Below are 19815 nucleotides of genomic sequence, written 5' to 3'. Positions count from 1 at the left end.
GCGTCTCTTTTTCTTCCCACCTTGACTCCCTGTTCTGATGAATCACATCTCCAGTCTCATGCTCTATTTGTACCTATTCTGGTAAGATTGTACACTCTTTCCAGAAGAGATCTTACCTATCTTTAAATTGCCAAAGAGGTGCAAGCTCTCGCTCTCTCTCTGTAATATGTATATTAAATCAAGTTCTTACTTCTGATTTTAACATGCACAACAGGAGCCCAACTAGGTACTGGCTTTGCTTATATTTAAAACGTATTCCCTCACTAAAAGCAAACATTACACAAACCCTGCTGCAATCTAGTTTTATTTCCCGGGGCAACGGTGACCAGAGGCGATTGTTCTGATAGACAGTGGGAGCCCAATGACCCTATCTACATGCATTATTTTTGTATCTTGTACATGATTTATTATTTATCCAGGACTGCTCGTCACTTCGCAGACATATAAGAAACAAGGTCTCGGCTTAGGAGTTGGGTGCAAGATCAAGAGGTCACGGTGGCCGTCAGCATCTGCCAAGTTTGAGCCTGGCTTTGTGCTGCCACCCACGAGAAGGGGGATTTTTACACAGCGCTTTGCCCTGGGCCGCGTATCCGCTCATAGTTCGGCTTCCGAGGTGCCCGTGCGCCCTGCACAGCGATACTGCTCTCGGGCAGCCACACTAGCACTGGAGCCCCTGATACCTGGGAAAGGATCCGGGATCCAGCCGCCGCAGCCCGGAACCTCCGAGGCTGCACAGCGAGCGGCTGTGTGTGAAGCCGAGAGCGGCTTAGGAGGGACCGGTTCCGGCTTCCGCACACTCACTCACCGCAGAGGAGAAGCCGGGCGGCCGCCGGAGGAGCTAGGCAGGTGAGAGGCAGCGCGGCGCTGGAGGCGGAGGGAGGTTTGTAGGCACCAGCTGCGAGCTGTGCCTGGTTCTGGATCAGCAGGGTCGGAAAGAATGCTGGGCTCTTCAGCGTTCTATTTCTGTCCCAACGTTCGACGGGGGGGCCCTCAAGTTGCTCCCCCCCATACGCGGTGGGGGTGGGAGGGGGACACAGAGAGAGAGAGAGCCTCGAGCTCCCCAGTAGGCAGTGGCAACCCCTGCAAACTTCTTGGGAGGGAGCCCCTGCTGTAGTGCTGGAGCTTATCAGCAGCCATCTCCACTCTCATTGGTTTGACTGTTGCTCAGGTTGACTGGGACATTGTGTGCCCCTGGTCCCGGAAGGGGCGGTGGGGGGCAATGAAGCTGGAGGCGGACGGTGTTCTGTAATATTTGCTTTTAGTACTTTAAACCAGGAGCCCGACTCCAAGAGATCGTCACTGTTTGAGGCCTTTGCTTCTGGTAATGCCTCGCACGCTGGATCCAAGAATCCCGCTATGATCTGTGTTAGGGCCATTGGCATGAAGTCCTGCTTGATCTCTTCTTCTGGAAACGGAGTCACGTGAAAGGCGTGACAACTCATGATTTAGGCCCCTCTTTTACTTAGAGTCCAGTAAATCATAAAATCTGCCCTGGTTCTCAGTTATTTCCAAAAACATTAAAAGTTATTTGTTTTAGTGCCTGCAACGTATGCTGGGCATTAAACAATATACCAGGTTTACTAGACAATATCCAGTTTATACTAGATATCTTGTATGAGTGTTGAAAGATTTGCACCACTTCTAGAAAACATGGCTATTTCTAAATCATGCTATTAGAAGCTACTGCTTTAGGAACTTTGTTGAAGTTTAACCAGCAAGAGTTTCCAGGATGATTGACACCAGCTTTCAAAGATGTTGCTAATATTCTGGCATAAATGAAATGTCAAACCAAAAATAATCACAAACAAAAATATGCTGCATTTTTGTTAGATGGAATATTAGTAACATAAAATCAAGCCATAAAACTACTTGAATGTGTGCCTCAAATAGTTACCTGCAATTTTAATTAAATAACAATACAGAAAAGGTGGGAGCAGTAGAGAATTTTCTTTGTTGATACCTAATTGCTGTGTACTGTGGTGAAATAGGCAGCCAGTGCCAGTAAAAGAGATGTGCCATTCACTTTAAATGGGGGGTTGCTGGTAATTTAGCTGGTGTTTACAGGGCTCTTGGGAGTCTTGCCTGAGTAAAACTTACAGGATTCAGCCTATAAAGAGCAAGACATTCAAGAAATAAAATTGGCAGGACCTTACATGTTTTGTGACTAGAGAGTATAGCTAGTGTGGTCGTTAAATAATAAATGCACAGTCATTGTACTGAATAATATAAATACCAAATGATGTTAATACAGTGGAAACATTTAAAATACAATTTCATACCGGTTCTGTTCAAAGTGATTAATAGACACCTTGATCAAATACTCCTTATAATAAAGGTTCTGGTATGCTTTTCATCTGCCTTCCCTGTATGGGGCATCGTACTGATGTGGATGTATAAATTGTCATGCATATGAATCTGGGTGATAAGGACAGCCTATTCCAAGTGTTAACATTTGAACTCATTAACTATGAAAACATTGATTTCTCTTGTGGGGGAAGCATGCTTTTATCTCTCAGTAACTCAGATGTGCAATTTGTTACAACTGACCATTATAGCCATAACAACATCATGGGTTAACATTACTGTAGTCACTCAGGCCAATATGGAATTAACAATGAGGGGAAATAGCGATTAGAGAATGGCACCAGGAGCTAGGTTTCCTGCATTCTGCTTCCAGATCTGTTGCATATTTCCTGTATATTTTTGGCAAAACATTTAACCTCGCTGAGTCTTGTCGGGGATCTCTCTTATCCCAGACGGCTCAGGTTTCGTTGTCTGACCGCAAAGAGACAGGCAACGACCAGCAAGAATCCCACTATCAAATTCTTTATTGTAGCATGCCATACAACAGAGAACTGCCCATCTCACTCCATACAGAACTAGCCCCCCCTTCACAAATGCAAACTGCTTTTTATTAGCTATTCCGTCGCGTCATCACTGTACCTTCCCAGCATTTGTTCCCAGCATACAAAACAAAGAACAACTGTTACTTCTTGATAACTTCATGCTTAGTACAAAAAAGAATACATGTTACTTTAAAAAGTGTCTGTAAGCATTTTTCTTTCCCAGCCTCTACAAGCATTCTCTTATCTAGCAAGGTCACACAGATGTCTGCTGGCCTGTCTACCCCAGCCAGTAAATTAACTAGTAGGCCTTGCTGTGTTATTGCTAAGCAGAACTAGGCCAGAACCACACTCATCAGTCTCATCTTACCCTTCTGTAAAATGAGCGTAATACCTACCTCATAGGAATGTTGAGGATTAATTAATGGTTGTAAAGTATTTTGAGATCCTCATTTGAAAAGAATGATGTGTGTGCAAAGTGTTGTTTATTATTTATTTTATAGTGTTTGAATGGGCTGTTTGATATGGTATCTTTATTAAAAGAAACCTGCACCACAATTTTTTTTAGTGCAGCTTTCTTTAAATTCACCTCTTAAGAATTTGTCACTATCTGTGTACCCAGTTGTTTTTGAACTGTGAAGTTTTTTATTAAAATTGCATTTCAGTGCCTCAGAATGTGAAATCAACAATGACAAGGTTATGTATAAATAGAAAACATTAACGTTCTTATTGTTAAATCAGTATTAAAGTAGCATGTAAATTAGTTTACAATCTGATATTGGGCTCTAAGCATCATAAATGTAACACTCCAAAGTTGCCAGCAGGAAGCTCAGCAATGCAATTTTGAATACAAAATATGGCACTCTAATACAATTTAAACCTGGTGTGAAATGCTAAGAGGTGAACAAACTGACTTATGTGGGTTATCAAAAAGCACATTTTAATATCTGGACTAGACAGTATATTGCTTTCTCTATTAGAGAGGAAGAGAGGTATTTTCCCCCCCTTAGGAAACATTTTTCTTTAGAAGTTACTAAATTCTTTAGCCCCCTACACAGAAATTTGTGGTAACACTCTCCTAGAGCCTTTTCTTCAGCAGAATAACTGTTTTGTCAAATAAGCTTTTTTGGTTTGTTTTTTCTTTTTTTTGAGTGAAATTTGAGATACGGATTTACACCTTGAGATCTCAGAAGCCATTGGTGATGGGTTTATTTCTGTTTCAGGGCTGTGATCCTAAGTTCATAGTACGCAGGTGTAGCACTATAGCCATGCTAAACCCTAATGACAGAAGTTGAGAAAGGGTACAGAAAAGTATATTTAGGGGTTCACATAACACAAGAATTAGGGGTCGCCATCTGAAGTTAATAGGAAGCAGGTTGAAAACAAAAGGAAGTATTTCTTCACACAATGCAGTCAACCTGTGGAACTCTTTGCCAGGGGATGTGTGAAGACCAAAAGTATAACTGGGTTCAGAAAAGAATTGCATAATTTCACCGAGAATAAGTCCACCAATGGCTATTAGCCAAGATGGTCAGGGATGTGACCCCATGCTCTGGATGTCTCCAACCCTGGTCTGCACTAGAAAATTAGGTCAGTTTAACTCTGTCACTTGGGTCTGAAAATACACACCCCTGAGTGGCGTTCTTAAGTTGACCTAAGTTTGTGTGTAGACAATGCTAGCTCGATGGAAGAATTCTTCTGTCAACCTAGCTACCACCCCTCGGGGAGACGGATTACCTACGCCGATGGGAGAACCCTTTCTGTCAGCGTAGATAGTATCTACACTGAAGCGCTACAGCAACACAACTTCACTGATGTATTTTAAGATTAGGCTGTGTCTACAGTGCCACTTTCTGCGCTAAAACTTTTGTCGTTCGGGGATGTAGAAAAACACCCCCCTGAGCAAAAGTTTTAGCGCTGAAAAGCAGCAGTATAGGCAGCGTCCCAATTTTATAAGGAGAGTCCCGATCTTTGGGTCTTTTTCTTACATAGGCTCCTATTACCCCCCACCCCTGTCCCAATTTTTCACACTTGCTGTCTGGTCATTCTATGTGCGATCCATTAGTAAGACACGTGGGGAAATTAAAGTAACAACAAAAAATCACCACCACTACCTTAGAGATGGGTTATATTGCAAATACTACTAAGCACAGAGCTCAGTACAGAATAGCTCTATTCAAGTCACTGGGACTACAGCTAATTCAGTGTTTGTAGGATTAGGCCCTTAAATTACATTCAAAGATGAAGGCGTGGAGCTTTCAGAGAAAGGAATGAGTGGAAGTAGATGATGCTAATATAATAGTACTGCCCTTTACAGGGCATGAACACAAATGACTAATTAATGCTTCCATATGTGTAAAATATTTGTGTGTCTGTATTGTTTTTTGTTGTTTCTGCCAGAAAGAGAAAAATGCCTAAAAAGAAGACAGGCGCACGCAAGAAGGCTGAGAATCGTCGAGAACGTGAAAAGCAGATAAGAGCTTCAAGGGGCAACATAGATTTAGCTAAACATCCTTGTAATGCTTCAATGGTAAAATAACCAAAACTACCTCTGATACCAATTTTAAATTTCTGTGAAACCAGTGATATAGTTACATTGGCTGCATTAAATTAGAAAATCATTCTTTATACTTATACGATCATTTATTTATATCATGAGCTTTGGATTTAAAAAAGAGTTTGAGTGTTTCAGTATAAATATATCTCTATTGGTTACCTAATCATAAATTGTATCAGAATCCTTACAAAAGCTGTACACTGACTGTTTTACATGGGGAAAAATAACAATTTATAATTTACATTTCACAGGAATGTGATAAATGCCAAAGGTAAATATGTTTTTTTTCTTCAGCATTTTAACCTATTTTTACTTTTAAAGATTTTGTTTAATGCTTTGTTTTGATTTTTTCATATGACAAGACGACAGAAGAATAGAGCCTTCTGCTACTTTTGTAGTTCTGTTCAAAAATTGCCTATTTGTGCACACTGTGGTAAGTGTAACTGACAAAGGAAAATACACTTTTCCCCCCTTGCACTGCTTTTGTGTTCTTATATAAAGTCTCAGTATTTTAACAAGGTCTGTCTAAAAGCTGATCATCAGCTGGTGTAAATTCATGGGGCTATGCCAATTTTACCAGCTGAGAATTTGCCCCTTGAGGCCTGATTGTGCAAACTCTTGTGCACACGAATAGTCTCAGTGACCCCAAAAGGGTTTCAGCCCTTGATCTGTGTCTCATATTTATTGTTTAAAAAAACATGTGTAGCTATTTGTTATGACAGAGTGTTCTACATTCTGGCTCTCTCTGAATAAATGGCTGTGGGATTGCTTGATGCTGAGAGCGAAGTTAAAAAGGCTGCCAAAACGCTGCTCTTTTGATCAGGAAATATTGCAGCTTTTAGCACAACGTTATTACCACTGCTTATTAGTATAAATTAAATCAGTGATAAATTGTTTGCCTTGTATGTGTACATTGTATAACTTGTTACCACAGTACTTAAGTGCATTAAAGGTCTGCCCCAAAGCCCTTTCAACTCAGCGGAAAGACTCCCACTGACAGCAGGGGGCTTTAGATCAGGTACTAAATCTTATTTGCACTGGTGCTTGCTTAAAAGGGGAGGTGATGGGGGACTAAAGATTTTCTACTTGCCATAAAGCATGTTGGTGATTTGATTTTCAGAGGTGTTGACCACCTGCAATTCCTGTTGACTTCATGGAGAGCTGCAGATGCTGAGCATTTCTGAAAAACTAGGCCATTAGTGTATAATACTATTCCACTTTATATCATAATTCATAAACCTTCTTTTTGTCATTAGAGACTACACTAAAGTGATGGACGTTCATTTTCTGCTCTTCTAGTACAGTCGTCTCCAAACTTTTTTGATCATGCACCCCTATCAGTAAAAAAAAAACTTTGAGCATGCACCCGCTGTCGTGCCGTAGCAAAACACATCTTTTAAATGGATGTTTACAGAGAGAAGAAAGTGTTCCTAAAAATATCCTACAAAAAAAGATGTAAGCGTCCAAGATTTCCCAGTAAAGACAATCAGAATTGTTTGGTACTTGTATCGTAGGGTGAGCTGCTGGTGATTCTTATATTTAGGCTGCCTAAAATGTTCCATTAAAACATTCTAAGCTTCCATTTTTTAAGAAGTTCTAAAACCATCATTGTCTGGCCTTTGAAATTAGGTAGGAACAAAGCCTGAGGGCTAGAAGCATGCATTCTGCTTTCTTGTCCCATGAAATTCTCCTGATTTATAAAGCTGTTAAAAAATGTTCTCCCCTTTAGGTGTATCATATAGGGCACCAGCTCCCCAAAAGTGCTGAAAGGGGACAGAGAGCCATGCTGATGAGACCCCAGCCACCCTTCCAAACCGAGCACATAACTCCAGCAGTCCTTCCCCACCCTTCCTGCCATTAGCTAATGTAGATTGTCATGCAGCTAAAGTATGTACTATAAGCACCTGCTGATGCTGCATGGAGGGTTTAGTTTACAGTTCCACATGATAGAATTTAATACTTTTCCTAATTTTTCCTTAAATTTTTTTTTTTTTGCATACTATGAAAGCTATGTTAAAAGAACATTACTCAGGTTGCAAAGTCAAGCACTCAAAAGCTAGGAAATGCAAGATTTGCAGTTGCCTGTGCAATATCCATTCAGCCCTTTTGTGCATATGTATTATGATAGTCTTTAGATACATGATCACACATTACTTTTTCCAGACCCCAGCCTCATCCAGTGCATAAGGTGGGTACACAAGGGAGCAGAATTACGGTTGCAGAGGTAACTCTAAATGTGGCATTTCTTAACTTGTAGAACATAAGAGCTGCCAGAGTGGGTCAGAATATAGTCCATCTTGCCCACTGTCTTGTCTCTGATAGTGGCCATACCAGAGCTTCAGGGGAGAGTACCAAAAAGGGCAATTATGGAATGGAATTATGGACCACTGTTTTCCATTCCCAGCCCCTGGTAGTCAGAGGTTTATGGTCAGCCTGGGGACGAGATTGGGTCCCTAGCCATCTTGGTTAATAGCCATAAATGGACCTATCCTCCATGAACTTATGCAGTTCCTTTTTGAACCCAGTTATACTTTTAGCCATCACAATATTTCACGGCCATGAGTGTCACAGGTTAGTTGTGCACTGTGCGAAATAGTACTTCCCCTTGTTTGTATTAAATCTGCCTGTTCATCAGGTGACCTCTGATTTTTGTATTGTGGGAAAGGGTAAATAACACTTTTGTATTCACTTTTCCCACACCATTCATGATTTTATAATTTCTATCATATCCTTCCTTATTCATCTCCTTTCCAAGCTGAACAACTGTAATCTTTTTAGCCTCTCCTTGTACGGAAGCCATTCTGTACCCTGAATCATCTTTGTTGCTCTTCTCTTAACTTTTCCAGTTCCACTATATCCTTTTTGAGATGGGACAACCAGAACTGAACATGGATTTACATGGTGGCATTATGATATTTTCTGTTTTATTTTTCATCCCTTTTCCAAATAGTTCCTAACATACTGCTAAGCCTTTTTGATTGCTGCTGCCGATTGAGTGGAGGTTTTCAGAGAACTCTCCCCAGCATTTCCATTTTTTTCAGTTTTATTTTTTCACTTGTGCATTACTTTGCACTTATCAACATTGAATTACATCTGCCATTTTGTTGCCCAGTTTTGTGAGAACTCTCTTAACTCCTCACAGTCTGCTTTGGACTTAGCTCTCTTGCATCATTTTGCATCGTCTACAAACTTTGCAACTTCACTGTTAACCTCCTTTTCCAGAACATTAGTGAATGTTGAACAACACAGGTCCCAATACAGATCCTTGGGGACCCTGCTGTTAATTTCTCTCTGTTATGAAAATTGACCATTTATTCCTATCCTTTGTTTCTTATCTTTCAACAAGTTACTGATCCGTGAAAAGACCATTTCTCTTATGCCATGGCTCAAAGAGCTTTTTGGTGAGGGACCATGTTAAAGGCTTTCTGAAAATCCAAGTACACTGTATCAAATTGGATCACTCTTATCCCCATGCTTTTTGACTCTTCAAAGAATTCCAATAGATTAGTGAGGCACAACTTCCCTTTACAAAAGCTCTGTTGACTTTTCCCTAACATGTTTATCTGTGTCTGATAATTTTGTTCTTCACTATAGTTTCTACCAATACACCCAGTACAGAAATTAGGCTTACCGTTCTGTAATTGCCAGCATCGCCTCTGGAGCCCTTTTAAAAATTGGCATTCATTAGTTAATTGCCAGTTATCTGGACCAGAGACTGACTTTAGTGATAGGTTACATACTACAATTGGTAGTTCTGAAAATTTCATATTTGAGTTCCTTCAGAACTCTTAGATGACCAGCACCTGGTTGTGGTGACTTATTACTGTTTAGGGTATCAATTTGTTATAATGGGGGACAGTAGTTCAGACTTATGCTCCAAAAGAATAGCTCTGATGTGAGTATCTTCCCCAAATCTTCAGTGAAGACTGCTGCAGCGAATTAATTGAGCGTCTCTACAATGGCCTTGATGTCCCTGAATGCTCCTTTTACACTTTTATCATCTGTGGCTCTGTTCCCTGGGTTTCCTGCTTCTGATGTACTTAAAAAAAGTACTGTTAGTTTTTGTGGCTTTAGCAAGTTGCTTCTCAAATTTTTGAGGTCTGCCTAATTATATTTTTATGTTTTACTTGCCAGAGTTTGTGCTCCTTCCTATTTTCCACATTAGGATTTGACTTCCAGATTTTAAAGGATTCCTCACCCAACCCCCTCAATGGCCTCCATTAGTCTGAAGTTTAGCCATGGTGGTATTCTTTTGGTTCTCCTCCTGTCTTTTTTGATTGGGGGTATACATTTAGTCTGAACCTCTGTTATGGTGTTTTTAAGTGGTCTTTATGCTGCTTGAAAGTATTTTACCTTTGTGAGGGCTCTTTTTGATTTTTCATCTAACTGGCATCCTCATTCTTTTGTAGTCCTTTTTTAAAAAGTTAAATGTTACTGTGCTGGCATGTTTTGGTATTTTCGCACTACAAGGATGCTAAATGTAATTATATTATGGTCACTATTACTGAGTGGTAAAAATGTTGATTGTTTGACTCTGCAATCTAAATAATGTTTTTTAATTTATGTGATTTTTGATGATTTGTGAAGTGCTGACAGGGTGCTCAGCAGGCTACAAAACACATTGTAAGACATTGGCCCAGCCCTACAGAATTTACAATCTCAGAAGTAAGGTGAGAAAGATTTGGGCCTAAATGGATAAGAAAAATAATTAATCAATTTGTTCTGAAGAATCAGAGAGGGAGGTGTGATAGCATGTTGCATATTGTTTGGCTGCATTTTTTTGTGTATCTTTTATGTACTTAAGTAACTGCTTAAATTCCCTATTTTTCACTGCTATTATATTGTCATTCACTCTAAACTGTTTTGACTCTAAATAATTATTTGTTTTGGATTAATAGGGAAAACAAAATGTATGATGAAGTCTTCAGACTGTGTTATAAAACATGCTGGCGTGTACAGTACTGGCCTTGCAATGGTGGTATGTATACAAAAGCATGTTGTCTTTCAGAAGACGAGAGCAATGTGCAGAATTCTTCAAAAATTCTATGGTCTGTGTTACACAGAAGGTCAGACTAGATCAGTGGTTCTCAACTAGAGGGCCTCGAGCAGGTTTCAGGGGGGCTTCCAAGCAGGTCCAGCATTAGACTTGCCGGGGCCCAGGGCAGAAAGCTAAAGCCCCACCACATGGGTCTGAAGCCCAGGTCCCTGAGCCCACCACCAGGGGTGGAAGCTGAAGCCTGAGCAATGTATCTTCATGGGGGCCCCAGGCAATTGTCCTGCTTGCCACCCCTTGCCGCTGACGCTGGCTTTTATATGTAGAAAACCAATTATTGCGGCACAGGTGGGCTGTGGAGTTTTTTATAACATGGGTGGGGAGGGGGGGTTGGAAAGAAAGGTTGAGAACCTCTGGACCAGATGATCATAAGGGTCCCTTCTGGTTTTGGACTCTGTGAATTGGGCTTTTACTGTTTTATAGAATAATATCAGACTAAACCTCAGATTATTATTATTCTCAATATACTAACAAAATACATTTCCATAGGACTACAAACCTAAATTAACATTTTAAATGCAGATCCTGCAAACTTTTATGTACTTAAGTAACTTTACATACATACTTGAGTAGCCCCAGTGAGCTCAGTGGGATTATTCACATAAGTAAAGTTAAACATGTATAGGATTGGAGCCTAAATGAATAAAGGGCACATTCCACTCTCCATTAAACTGGTGTAAATCTAGATTAATGCCATTGAAGCTAATGAAGTTATGTAGATTTTTAGAATGGAGTCACTGAGAACAATGTTTAACCATAAATAACTTTATTTATAGTGATTGTTCTGTAAATCAGTAGCTTATTTTCCCCTTTTCATCCCTTATATAGTTAGGTGATAAGTCCCTTTGAAATACCAAAAGTATTCTTTGTAAATGTGAATATTGCAAAAGAAATTCTTAAAAATTTAAAATTTAGGGGGATGGGACTCCTGTGTGAAAAATTTATGAAAATATATCCCTGCAGCTGCCTCCTCTAGGTAGTGGACTGTTTGCAATAACAAAATCATTCTGTGCCTTAAATATAACAGATTTTTCATTGAATCTTAACTCTGTGGGCCTGATTCTCCACTCCAGTATGTCAGTTTTATGTTGATGTAACTCCACTAAATCTCTATGCATACAGTATCTTTTGAAGTTGCTCTCATATGTGAGGTAGGAAATCTTCTGTCAGTTAAATATTAAAATTGAAGTTTGAGGTTTGTAGTTTGTGTAGTCTTATAACTTTGACTGTAAAATTAAATTGGTTATGAATGGTTTACTTAATTTTTGCCTTACTTTTCATATGTTATATGACCTTTACTATCTTAAGAGGTCAGAGTTCTAGTATAGAGTTTGTTATAAAATCTAAATAGTTGATTTAAGCTGTAAGAATAGCTTGAGTGGTTTTTGATTTGATAAATTGTATTTTTGCCAGAGCATTATCTCATATATGTCAACAAGGCTGCAAGATCATATCCATAAATTATAGGGGAGAAAGCTATTTTTCATGCATAAGATTCAAGACGTTAATGGAAAAAATAAAACAGCAAAACCAAAGCACAGTTGATTAGATTAAGTCCTGCAGAAGTGAATGCCAAGAACGTGAGCTGAATATTGAAAGGACTTGATTAGAATCTAGATACATTTCTAGCTACTGGGTATAAAAGCGAAAGAGGTATTATGCCTTACTTTCACCTTCCCTCAAACCACATGCCCCTAAAGTGGAATGAGCCCACTGATAGCCCGAGCGGAGACATGGGCACATTCTAGAGTACAGAAGCAGAATTTCTCTTTAGATATGATAGATGTTCCAATATGATGTTTTTCTGTGCTTGCAGGGTGCAATCTGTGATTTCTGTGAAGCTTGGGTCTGCCATGGTAGGAAGTGTCTCAGCACACATGCTTGTATCTGCCCTCTTGCAGATGCAGAATGCATTGAGTGTGAAAGAGGTGTCTGGGATCACGGTAAATTGTTTAAGTTTGAAGGAAAGAAAACTAATTTTTTGCGTATAGTGTCTAGACAGTGGTTCTCAACCAGGGGTCCGGGGCCCCCTAGGGGGCCACAAACAGGTTTCAGAGGGGACGTCAAGCAGGGCCAGCATTAGACTTGCTGGGGCCCAGGGTAGAAAGCTGAAGCCCAGGGCCCTGAGTTCTGCTGCCTGAAGTTGAAGCCTAAACAGTGTAGTTTCTCAAGGGCTGCTGTGGCGTGGGGCCCCAGGCAGTTGCCTGGCTTGCTACCCCCTAATGCTGGCCCTGGTTGTATATGCAGAAAAGCAGTTATTGTGGCACAGGAGGGTCATGGAGTTTTTATAGCATGTTTGGGGGGCCTCAGAAAGAAAAAAGGTTGAGAACCATTGGTCTAGATTATTGTAACTCTCAACACTTAATGTCGCATTTTACCTCTTCAAAGCTCTCCACAAATATTAGCTAATCTTCAAAACACACCTGGAAGCTCACTAAGCATCATCTCCATTTTACAATGGTTAAACTGAGACAGTTTAAATTATGTGCCCTAGAGCATATAGGTAATCTGTCTAAAATGGGATTACAACTCAGGAGTATTTATGTAATCTACTTAGACATTTATACTGCATTCATCACCTTAGTGTCTGAGAGCCTTATGTAATTATATCACTCCAACGGGTTGTGGAAACACTGGCTGTCTCTTCGGTATTCTTGCTCCTTTTCTGGCACTAGAAGATGTGTTTTGTTTCTTTTGGTACCCAGCTCCTTGATCAAACCACCTTAGTCTCCAATTGTGGGGATCCTATTGTGTATTTAAACCAAATTTATATTTTGGAGAGGGGATGTTAAGCATGGAAAAGGGATATTTTGGCCCAAATGTCAGCCATAAGCAAATCAAAATATTATAAGAATAAAATGACCAGTAGTGTTCCTTGGTTCACTTTTATGCTACCCCGTGTCATCATAAGATGTAGTATATTTCAGAGTAATGCCAGATGGACAATGTTTAATTTACGATTTTCTTCTTAAGTGTTTTGTGACAGAAGGGAACATTTATTCTTAGTCAAACCCCTGTAAAGCTCCCTAAATTGCATGAGTAAAAGAGGTTTGTTTTGTTTTTTTTTACCCATGCTTGCTCTTTTTTCTATTTGTCTTGATAAATCTTGAAGGAGGCAGAATATTCAGCTGCTCTTTTTGTCATAATTTCCTCTGCGAAGATGATCAGTTTGAGCATCAAGCCAGCTGCCAGGTTTTGGAGGCAGAGACATTTAAATGTAAGTTATCAACTTAAAACCCCTTTCACCAATGTTAAGCAGATTCATTTCTTTCTACTGTGTAATAGTACCTGCTTAGATGGTAAAATGGCCTGGTATTTCACTTGTCCAGTTTAATTATCCCAGCTAGTTAGGCAACAGGAGTTTTTCTTGTCGGTCCCTCAGAAATAACGTTGGCTCTGTCTAGCATAGCTGCACTTCCTCAGATTCCTTGTGGATCAGCTGGAACTCCTTGAATAAAAGACAGGATTTTTTTGTCAGTGTGGGTTAGCATCTGAAGAAGTGAGTTTTGAGGAGGAGCTTGGCCTATCGTGTAGAATACAGCACAGATGAAGGCATGAAGACGAATGCAAGAAGGATGGAGAAGGTGTGAGGAAGTTTTTTTATCTAAAGTCAATGGGCTTTGAATCAGGACCTATATCTATATAAAGAGACCGTTGGTTCTCTCAGTATCTCTGTGTCTAGAGCAAAGGATCAACATTCATATTTCAACAACACATACCTTAATACATAGACCAAAGAACAGGAAACTACAAGCTATCAAATTTTGATTACCATAGGGGGTCTGGTACAGCCATAAAATCATGTGGGCAAAACTTAGAAACCTCAGATGGACTTGAAACCTTGCAGGAACAGAGGAATTGTAATATCAGATCAGATTGGTGGTCTAGCTAGTCCATATCCAGCCACAGCCAATTCCAACCATTTCAGAGGAAGATGGAAAAAAAAACAAACTGGTAGTAGGCATGTATGAAACATACTGTCCATAGGATAATTTTCTAGTTAATTAGGGGATTGTTTATGCCCAACACATGAGGGTTTGTACTGCTTTCAAAACTTGGTTGTGTTTGGTTTTGTGCCTTTTTTTTTTTTTTAATTCTTGCTACCCTGACTACATGTTCTTGTGGTCCATATAAATGCCCAGTCCTTTTATGAATCTACTAAGCTCTTGGCCTCAATGGCAGCTCATGATTCAAAATATTCCTGTTTTAAATTTTATAATCTGTTTTTCTAAGTCTTCCCTCTCCTTTTCACCTCTCATCCCCTTTTTTCCCCTGCCACTGTTGCCTGAGCCTTGATTAGCTCCCCTTTATGTACTGCCAGAATGCCTTCCTGTGAGGCACCATTGGAGCAGCAACTGCTGCTCAAAAGAGATAATTTCCTCTTGATGGGTTGACTCTTCATTCACAGCTGTGACGTTACAGTGAGTGAAGAAGTTACTTTACAAGGTTAACACTATGCTTAACATTCTACAGTGCAGAGTAGTCCTAGTAGAGAGATGGACTGTGTGAGATAGTTTTATATTAAATTTAAATATTGTCAAACAGATATGGCCAATCCCACTCTAGCTACAAAAAATGTTTTATTTCATAAGTTGAAATATAAATGTAGTTGTAAAAACACAAAACAAAAAAAACAACCACCACACATTTAAAAGTGCAGACTACCTCGTGGGAATACTTTAATGTACTAATTAATATTCACAGTGCCTTTGAATATGACAGATCCCCCACCTCTGCTCAGCTTCTGGAAAAGGAAGAATCCCTACTGTTCATTTCTGAATCTTTAAAAGCTTGTTCTCACGATTGGATGAGAGTGAGATGGCGGTTTGGTTGTAAACAATGCACATGATAAACGTTTGTAAAGATTTAAAAACAAGCTGTGCATGCTTATGCATTCTTTATCCAACAAACCTCATTTAGGTATAAAATCCTATTTCATTTCGTTTACAGTACTCCCTCTTGTGGAGATAAAAACAACATGAAAATATTAAGGCAACCTAGATTTTAAAAAGACACCGTCAAAGCCCAGTTCTGCTCCTTGCTACTTGTGTATTTGCTATCAATAAAATTACACTGGATTGTATATGTAAATATATGTAATGAGTATGATTTAGATAAGGACCTGACAGACAATTCTTTATAAAACTACTGAGACAGCTCAATTTTGCAAGTTGCTAAGCATCATCAAATCCTTTTCAAATTAGGAAAATATGGGCAATCAGCATTCTGCCCTTACTTTAAATGGAATGTTACTATACAGCTCTGGTGGGGTTTTGTTTTGTTTTGTTTGTTTTGATACCATGAGGAAAAAAGAAGCAGTGAAACCACCTTGTGAACAAACTGTGGTTTCAATCATCTCCAACATGTTTGTAAAGATGTGAGAGTACAAAAATATTTGAATCTTTTAAAAAAATTGGTTTTTGGTGGGTAAGGGACCATTTGCTCCCAAACTTAAACCAAATTATTATTGAGATATTAGACTTGGTATATAAAACTCTTACAAATAGCCCAATACAACCGTAACTACAGTGAGTATGATTGTAGCAAGATACACTTATCGTAAGGACTTCAAAAATACAAAATCATTTACTTTTATACTCTATGTTCAATGTATGTTCAGAACTTCAGTGGCAGACAACTCTGCAGTTGGGTAGCTTTGGGAACTGTTGATCAGGAAAAGTTGCTGAGAAATGAAGGGTCCTTACATATTTAGCCAAATATATTATTTGAATTTCCCTGTATTATCTTTTAATTTTGTTTGATGACATTGGTGATTTTAGGCTACCCATGGAACTGGAGAGCTGATCTGGATGTATAAAGTAAAAGAAAAGAGCCAAGTTATCTTTCATTTTTAAAGATTGATGTTATCCATTTTTTCATCAGGTGTTTCCTGTAATCGGCTTGGGCAGCATTCATGCCTGCGTTGTAAGGTAAAAATATAGATACTTTAAATAACTATAATTGTAACTCCTTCTCCTTAAATGTCCTTCTGGTACCAAATCTTGTCACATCTCCCTCCGCAATATATAGAAAACTCATACCTTCTGTATGAGGTAAGGGCCATTACTTTTAATGAACCTTTTGTCCAGCACTTAAGTTTTTAAATTTCTCATTCTTGCTTTTGAGGGCATGCATCTCTCATCTCACTTGGTATTATTTTCCCCAATCACCACAAACACACCCTATCTACCCCCTGCATCCTTCAGTTCTGTTAGTGTAGCCAGGCTCTTCTCAGTTGTTTCCTGCTCCCATTTTCATACTGTCTTCAATACTGTTTCCTCTGCACGGAGCATATGATTCTCCATTCCAGTATCCCAGGCCTCCACCTTTTCCTCCTTTGGATCATTCCTAAAGTCTTCCATCAAATCAAATGTACTGTCTACCCCAACATTTTTCATTAAGGGGCAATTTAAATAAATAAAAATCAATCTAATTAACTCCATTCTCTCAGTCTCCTATTCTTACTGTGTGCGCCTCAGAGTTCAGAGCAGGAACTGTCTTTATTGAGGTGTCCTGGACAATGCTGAGCACACTGTTGGTGCTTAATTAGTACTAATTCACATTGGTGTCTTCTTTTAATTACAAACCGACTGACTGTGGGAGGGAGAGGTTCCATTTAGCAGGACAATGAACACACTGCCCTGCAAGACAGACATTTGAAGTTTAGTTTTGTTTTCTTTTAACTGTTGGACTAACCCAATACCCATATGGCTGAGGTCTATCAGACAGTGTTCCCATTGACTGAGGCCAGCCTCCTGGCTGACAACTTCCAAGACAAGGCACCCCTTGAGGGCCCTGCTTCCTCTGCCACCATCCTCTTTTCCCAGTTCCAGCATCCTCCTGGCTTCCCTTGTCCAGCACAGAAGCAGTTAGTGGATAGATTGTACTTGAATTCCAGTCCCACTATAGAAAGAACTAGTTAAATTTTAATCTCAGCCAGATTACCCTGGAGCTTTTAGAAATTTAACTTTTTTTTGCCTGCTGCTTGCTGAAGAGTATTATGTTATGACTATAACTTTTATCCTTTTCATTATCCTCTTTTTCACCCTTCAGGCTTGTTTCTGTGATGATCACACCCGAAGCAAGGTTTTTAAGCAAGAAAAGGGAAAAGAGCCTCCTTGCCCTAAATGTGGGCATGAAACTCAGGAGACAAAGGATCTGAGCATGTCAAGTAAGGACTGTCCTTGAAAGGCTAATAGAACAAATGCTGCCTCTCTGATTGAGCAAGTCAATTTACTAGGAGTCATATTTTCCTGTGTTTGAAAGCTTAATATGTTCATCTTTTTCAACTGGCAGCATGTGATGCCATTGGTGGCCGTGTAGGGATGTATGGGAATATTGAAGTTCTTGAATGCTTTGGAATGTTTTGGGGAGTTTGTCGCATTTATATTGAGAATACATTGAGTTGTTGCTGACTCTGAGCTGCAGCATCTCTTCATGAGGACTGCTATTTGTGCCTTGGATATTGACATGGTTATGAATTTGAGTGCTACTTTCAAGTTTTGGTCTAAGGAAGAAGCACCCATGATCACTGTTTACTTCTGCTCTGTCACTTCTTATTTCAGCAAGAAATATCATGCTGAAATTCATTAGAAGATACTTACATGAGTCTGTTTACTCAATACTGCTTTTCCATAAAACACACACGTTATCTTAGGTGCTATATATCTCTATATAAAATACATATTTATACAGTACCAAAAGTGTGCTCTACAGCCAAAGTTCTGGTCCTGAAGAGTTTATGATCTAAATAAGATATCTGGTATATTATTGTATGTATGAATATGTCCGGAGAGAAGATATTTTGGATGGGGAACAGCAGAAAAAGGGTCTGTCATAGTTAGGTGCTCTGACTTTAAGGATTAGACCTGAAAACAACCAATTAATGTCTCTCAAGAGACTGATCACTGTAGCCGTGGGCTGTTTGCTGACAGTGTACTCTTGAGTAGGTGGTGAAGATGGATGGTAGATGGAGAAATGTCAAATGCTCCATTGATGAGTGGGTGCTTTATGATTGAGGCTGAAGAATAAGAATTTAACTACTTTTCCATTCACAGCACGCTCTCTGAAGTTTGGCCGGCAGACAGGAGGTGAAGAGGCAGATGGAGCTTCTGGCTATGATGCCTACTGGAAGAACCTCTCATCAGGCAAGGATGGAGATGCAGGTGACCATGATGACGAATATGAAGAGGATGAAGCAGAGTATGATGATGAGGAAGACAATGAGGAGGGAGGGAAGGATTCTGAAACAGAGACCACAGATTTATTCAGTAACTTGAATTTAGGAAGGACCTATGCTAGTGGTTATGCCCACTATGAAGAATCTGAAGACTAAGATTACGTATTGGGGAGCGCTATAGCATTTGGAAGGAATAAGTATAGGAGTGCTTTATGTGTGCCACTAGAATAGCTCTACCAGGCACTTAAGCTTCAAAGTTTATTAGGGAAAAAAGGGCATGGAACTTCTGTAGAAACTCAAGGTGAGATTTGTGTGTGTGGAAGGCAAGGGTGTGGAGAGGAAAATAGATAAATGTTCATATTCATGCAAGTAACCAAAGTGGTTTTGATCTCACGATTACTGAGGGTAATAGCTTAATGTCTTCTCCCCCACCGAGTTGGAGGGTAAAGGGATTTGTTTCCATCTGTTCATCAGAAATTAAGTTATTTTTCTTGAGTAATTTTGACTGTAATTCTGTAATCTGATTTCGTAAATTATATGTAGTGGTGTAAGTGGGTGGCTGTATTTTTGGCCTACAAAATAAAAGTCAGCAGCATTCTGTAGTGAGTTTTCATAAATATTGATCTGGCCTGAGTACTTGGAAAGCACTTACTGCAGGCCTATCATGAGCCAAATATAAACTGACATTAAAATAACTTTACCATTTCATGTAGGCGAGGCAGAACAATACATTTCCCCATAACATATTTCTTGAACATTATCATTCCATGCCTTTATACATCAATCATAGACATTATGTATAGTCACCTACGCTGTCACCTACATAAGATCAAAAAGTTTATTTATCACAATAAAAATGTTAATATTCCTTCCTACCCAATAAAAGCCATCACTTTCTTTTAGTATAGTATCATCGTTTGCCAAGAGGGGTCAAAAGGGCAGTAACTAGTGTATTCTACCCCTTCACCTGCATTGCAGCAGGAAGAAATCAAAGATTCAATAAGAATCAAATCTAGGATTTTTGTTAAAATAAGATAATAGGTTGTTTGTGTTCTGTTGGACTAGCACCCTGGTCCTTGTTACATACAAGAGTGTCACAACCACAGAAGAAGTTATGCATGCTTTGGAGTGTCTTGCTGACACTGATGACTTCATAATCAAAATATTAGGAATTATTTGCTGC

At 39.4% G+C, this 19815-nt stretch overlaps 1 protein-coding gene across 4 annotated transcripts; it reads left to right on the top strand.

The window, feature by feature from the left end:
• The first annotated feature begins 741 nt into the window (after nt 1–741).
• On the top strand, nt 742–19534 carry ZNF330 (zinc finger protein 330). Of its 4 annotated transcripts, none has more exons than XM_030563727.1 (10): nt 742–846; nt 5244–5373; nt 5652–5671; nt 5763–5833; nt 10299–10378; nt 12270–12396; nt 13566–13670; nt 16337–16383; nt 17507–17624; nt 18511–19534. In XM_030563727.1, exons 2-10 carry the CDS (start codon nt 5254–5256, stop codon nt 18786–18788), a joined length of 966 nt encoding a protein of 321 aa, XP_030419587.1. In that variant the 5' UTR covers nt 742–846; nt 5244–5253; the 3' UTR covers nt 18789–19534. The 4 variants fall into 4 exon arrangements, with proteins under 4 accessions (XP_030419587.1, XP_030419588.1, XP_030419590.1 ...); XM_030563728.1 differs by having other exon boundaries at nt 783–880; XM_030563730.1 differs by lacking the exons at nt 742–846; nt 5763–5833 and having other exon boundaries at nt 5281–5373.
• Nucleotides 19535–19815: the final 281 nt, after the last annotated feature.

Source organism: Gopherus evgoodei, chromosome 5, assembly GCF_007399415.2.
Source record: "Gopherus evgoodei ecotype Sinaloan lineage chromosome 5, rGopEvg1_v1.p, whole genome shotgun sequence".
Lineage (NCBI taxonomy): Eukaryota > Metazoa > Chordata > Testudines > Testudinidae > Gopherus > Gopherus evgoodei.
The sequence above is the reverse complement of the archived record's forward strand: the minus strand, read 5'-3'. Positions and strand labels throughout refer to the sequence as shown.

Bases quoted from the DNA above. Each gene is read 5' to 3' on its own strand.
- ZNF330 (XM_030563727.1), top strand. From the start codon at position 5,254: ATGCCTAAAAAGAAGACAGGCGCACGCAAGAAGGCTGAGAATCGTCGA. The intron at 5,374-5,651 runs GTAAAATAACCA...TACATTTCACAG, and splicing joins ATCCTTGTAATGCTTCAATG to GAATGTGATAAATGCCAAAG. The intron at 5,834-10,298 runs GTAAGTGTAACT...TTGGATTAATAG, and splicing joins GCCTATTTGTGCACACTGTG to GGAAAACAAAATGTATGATG.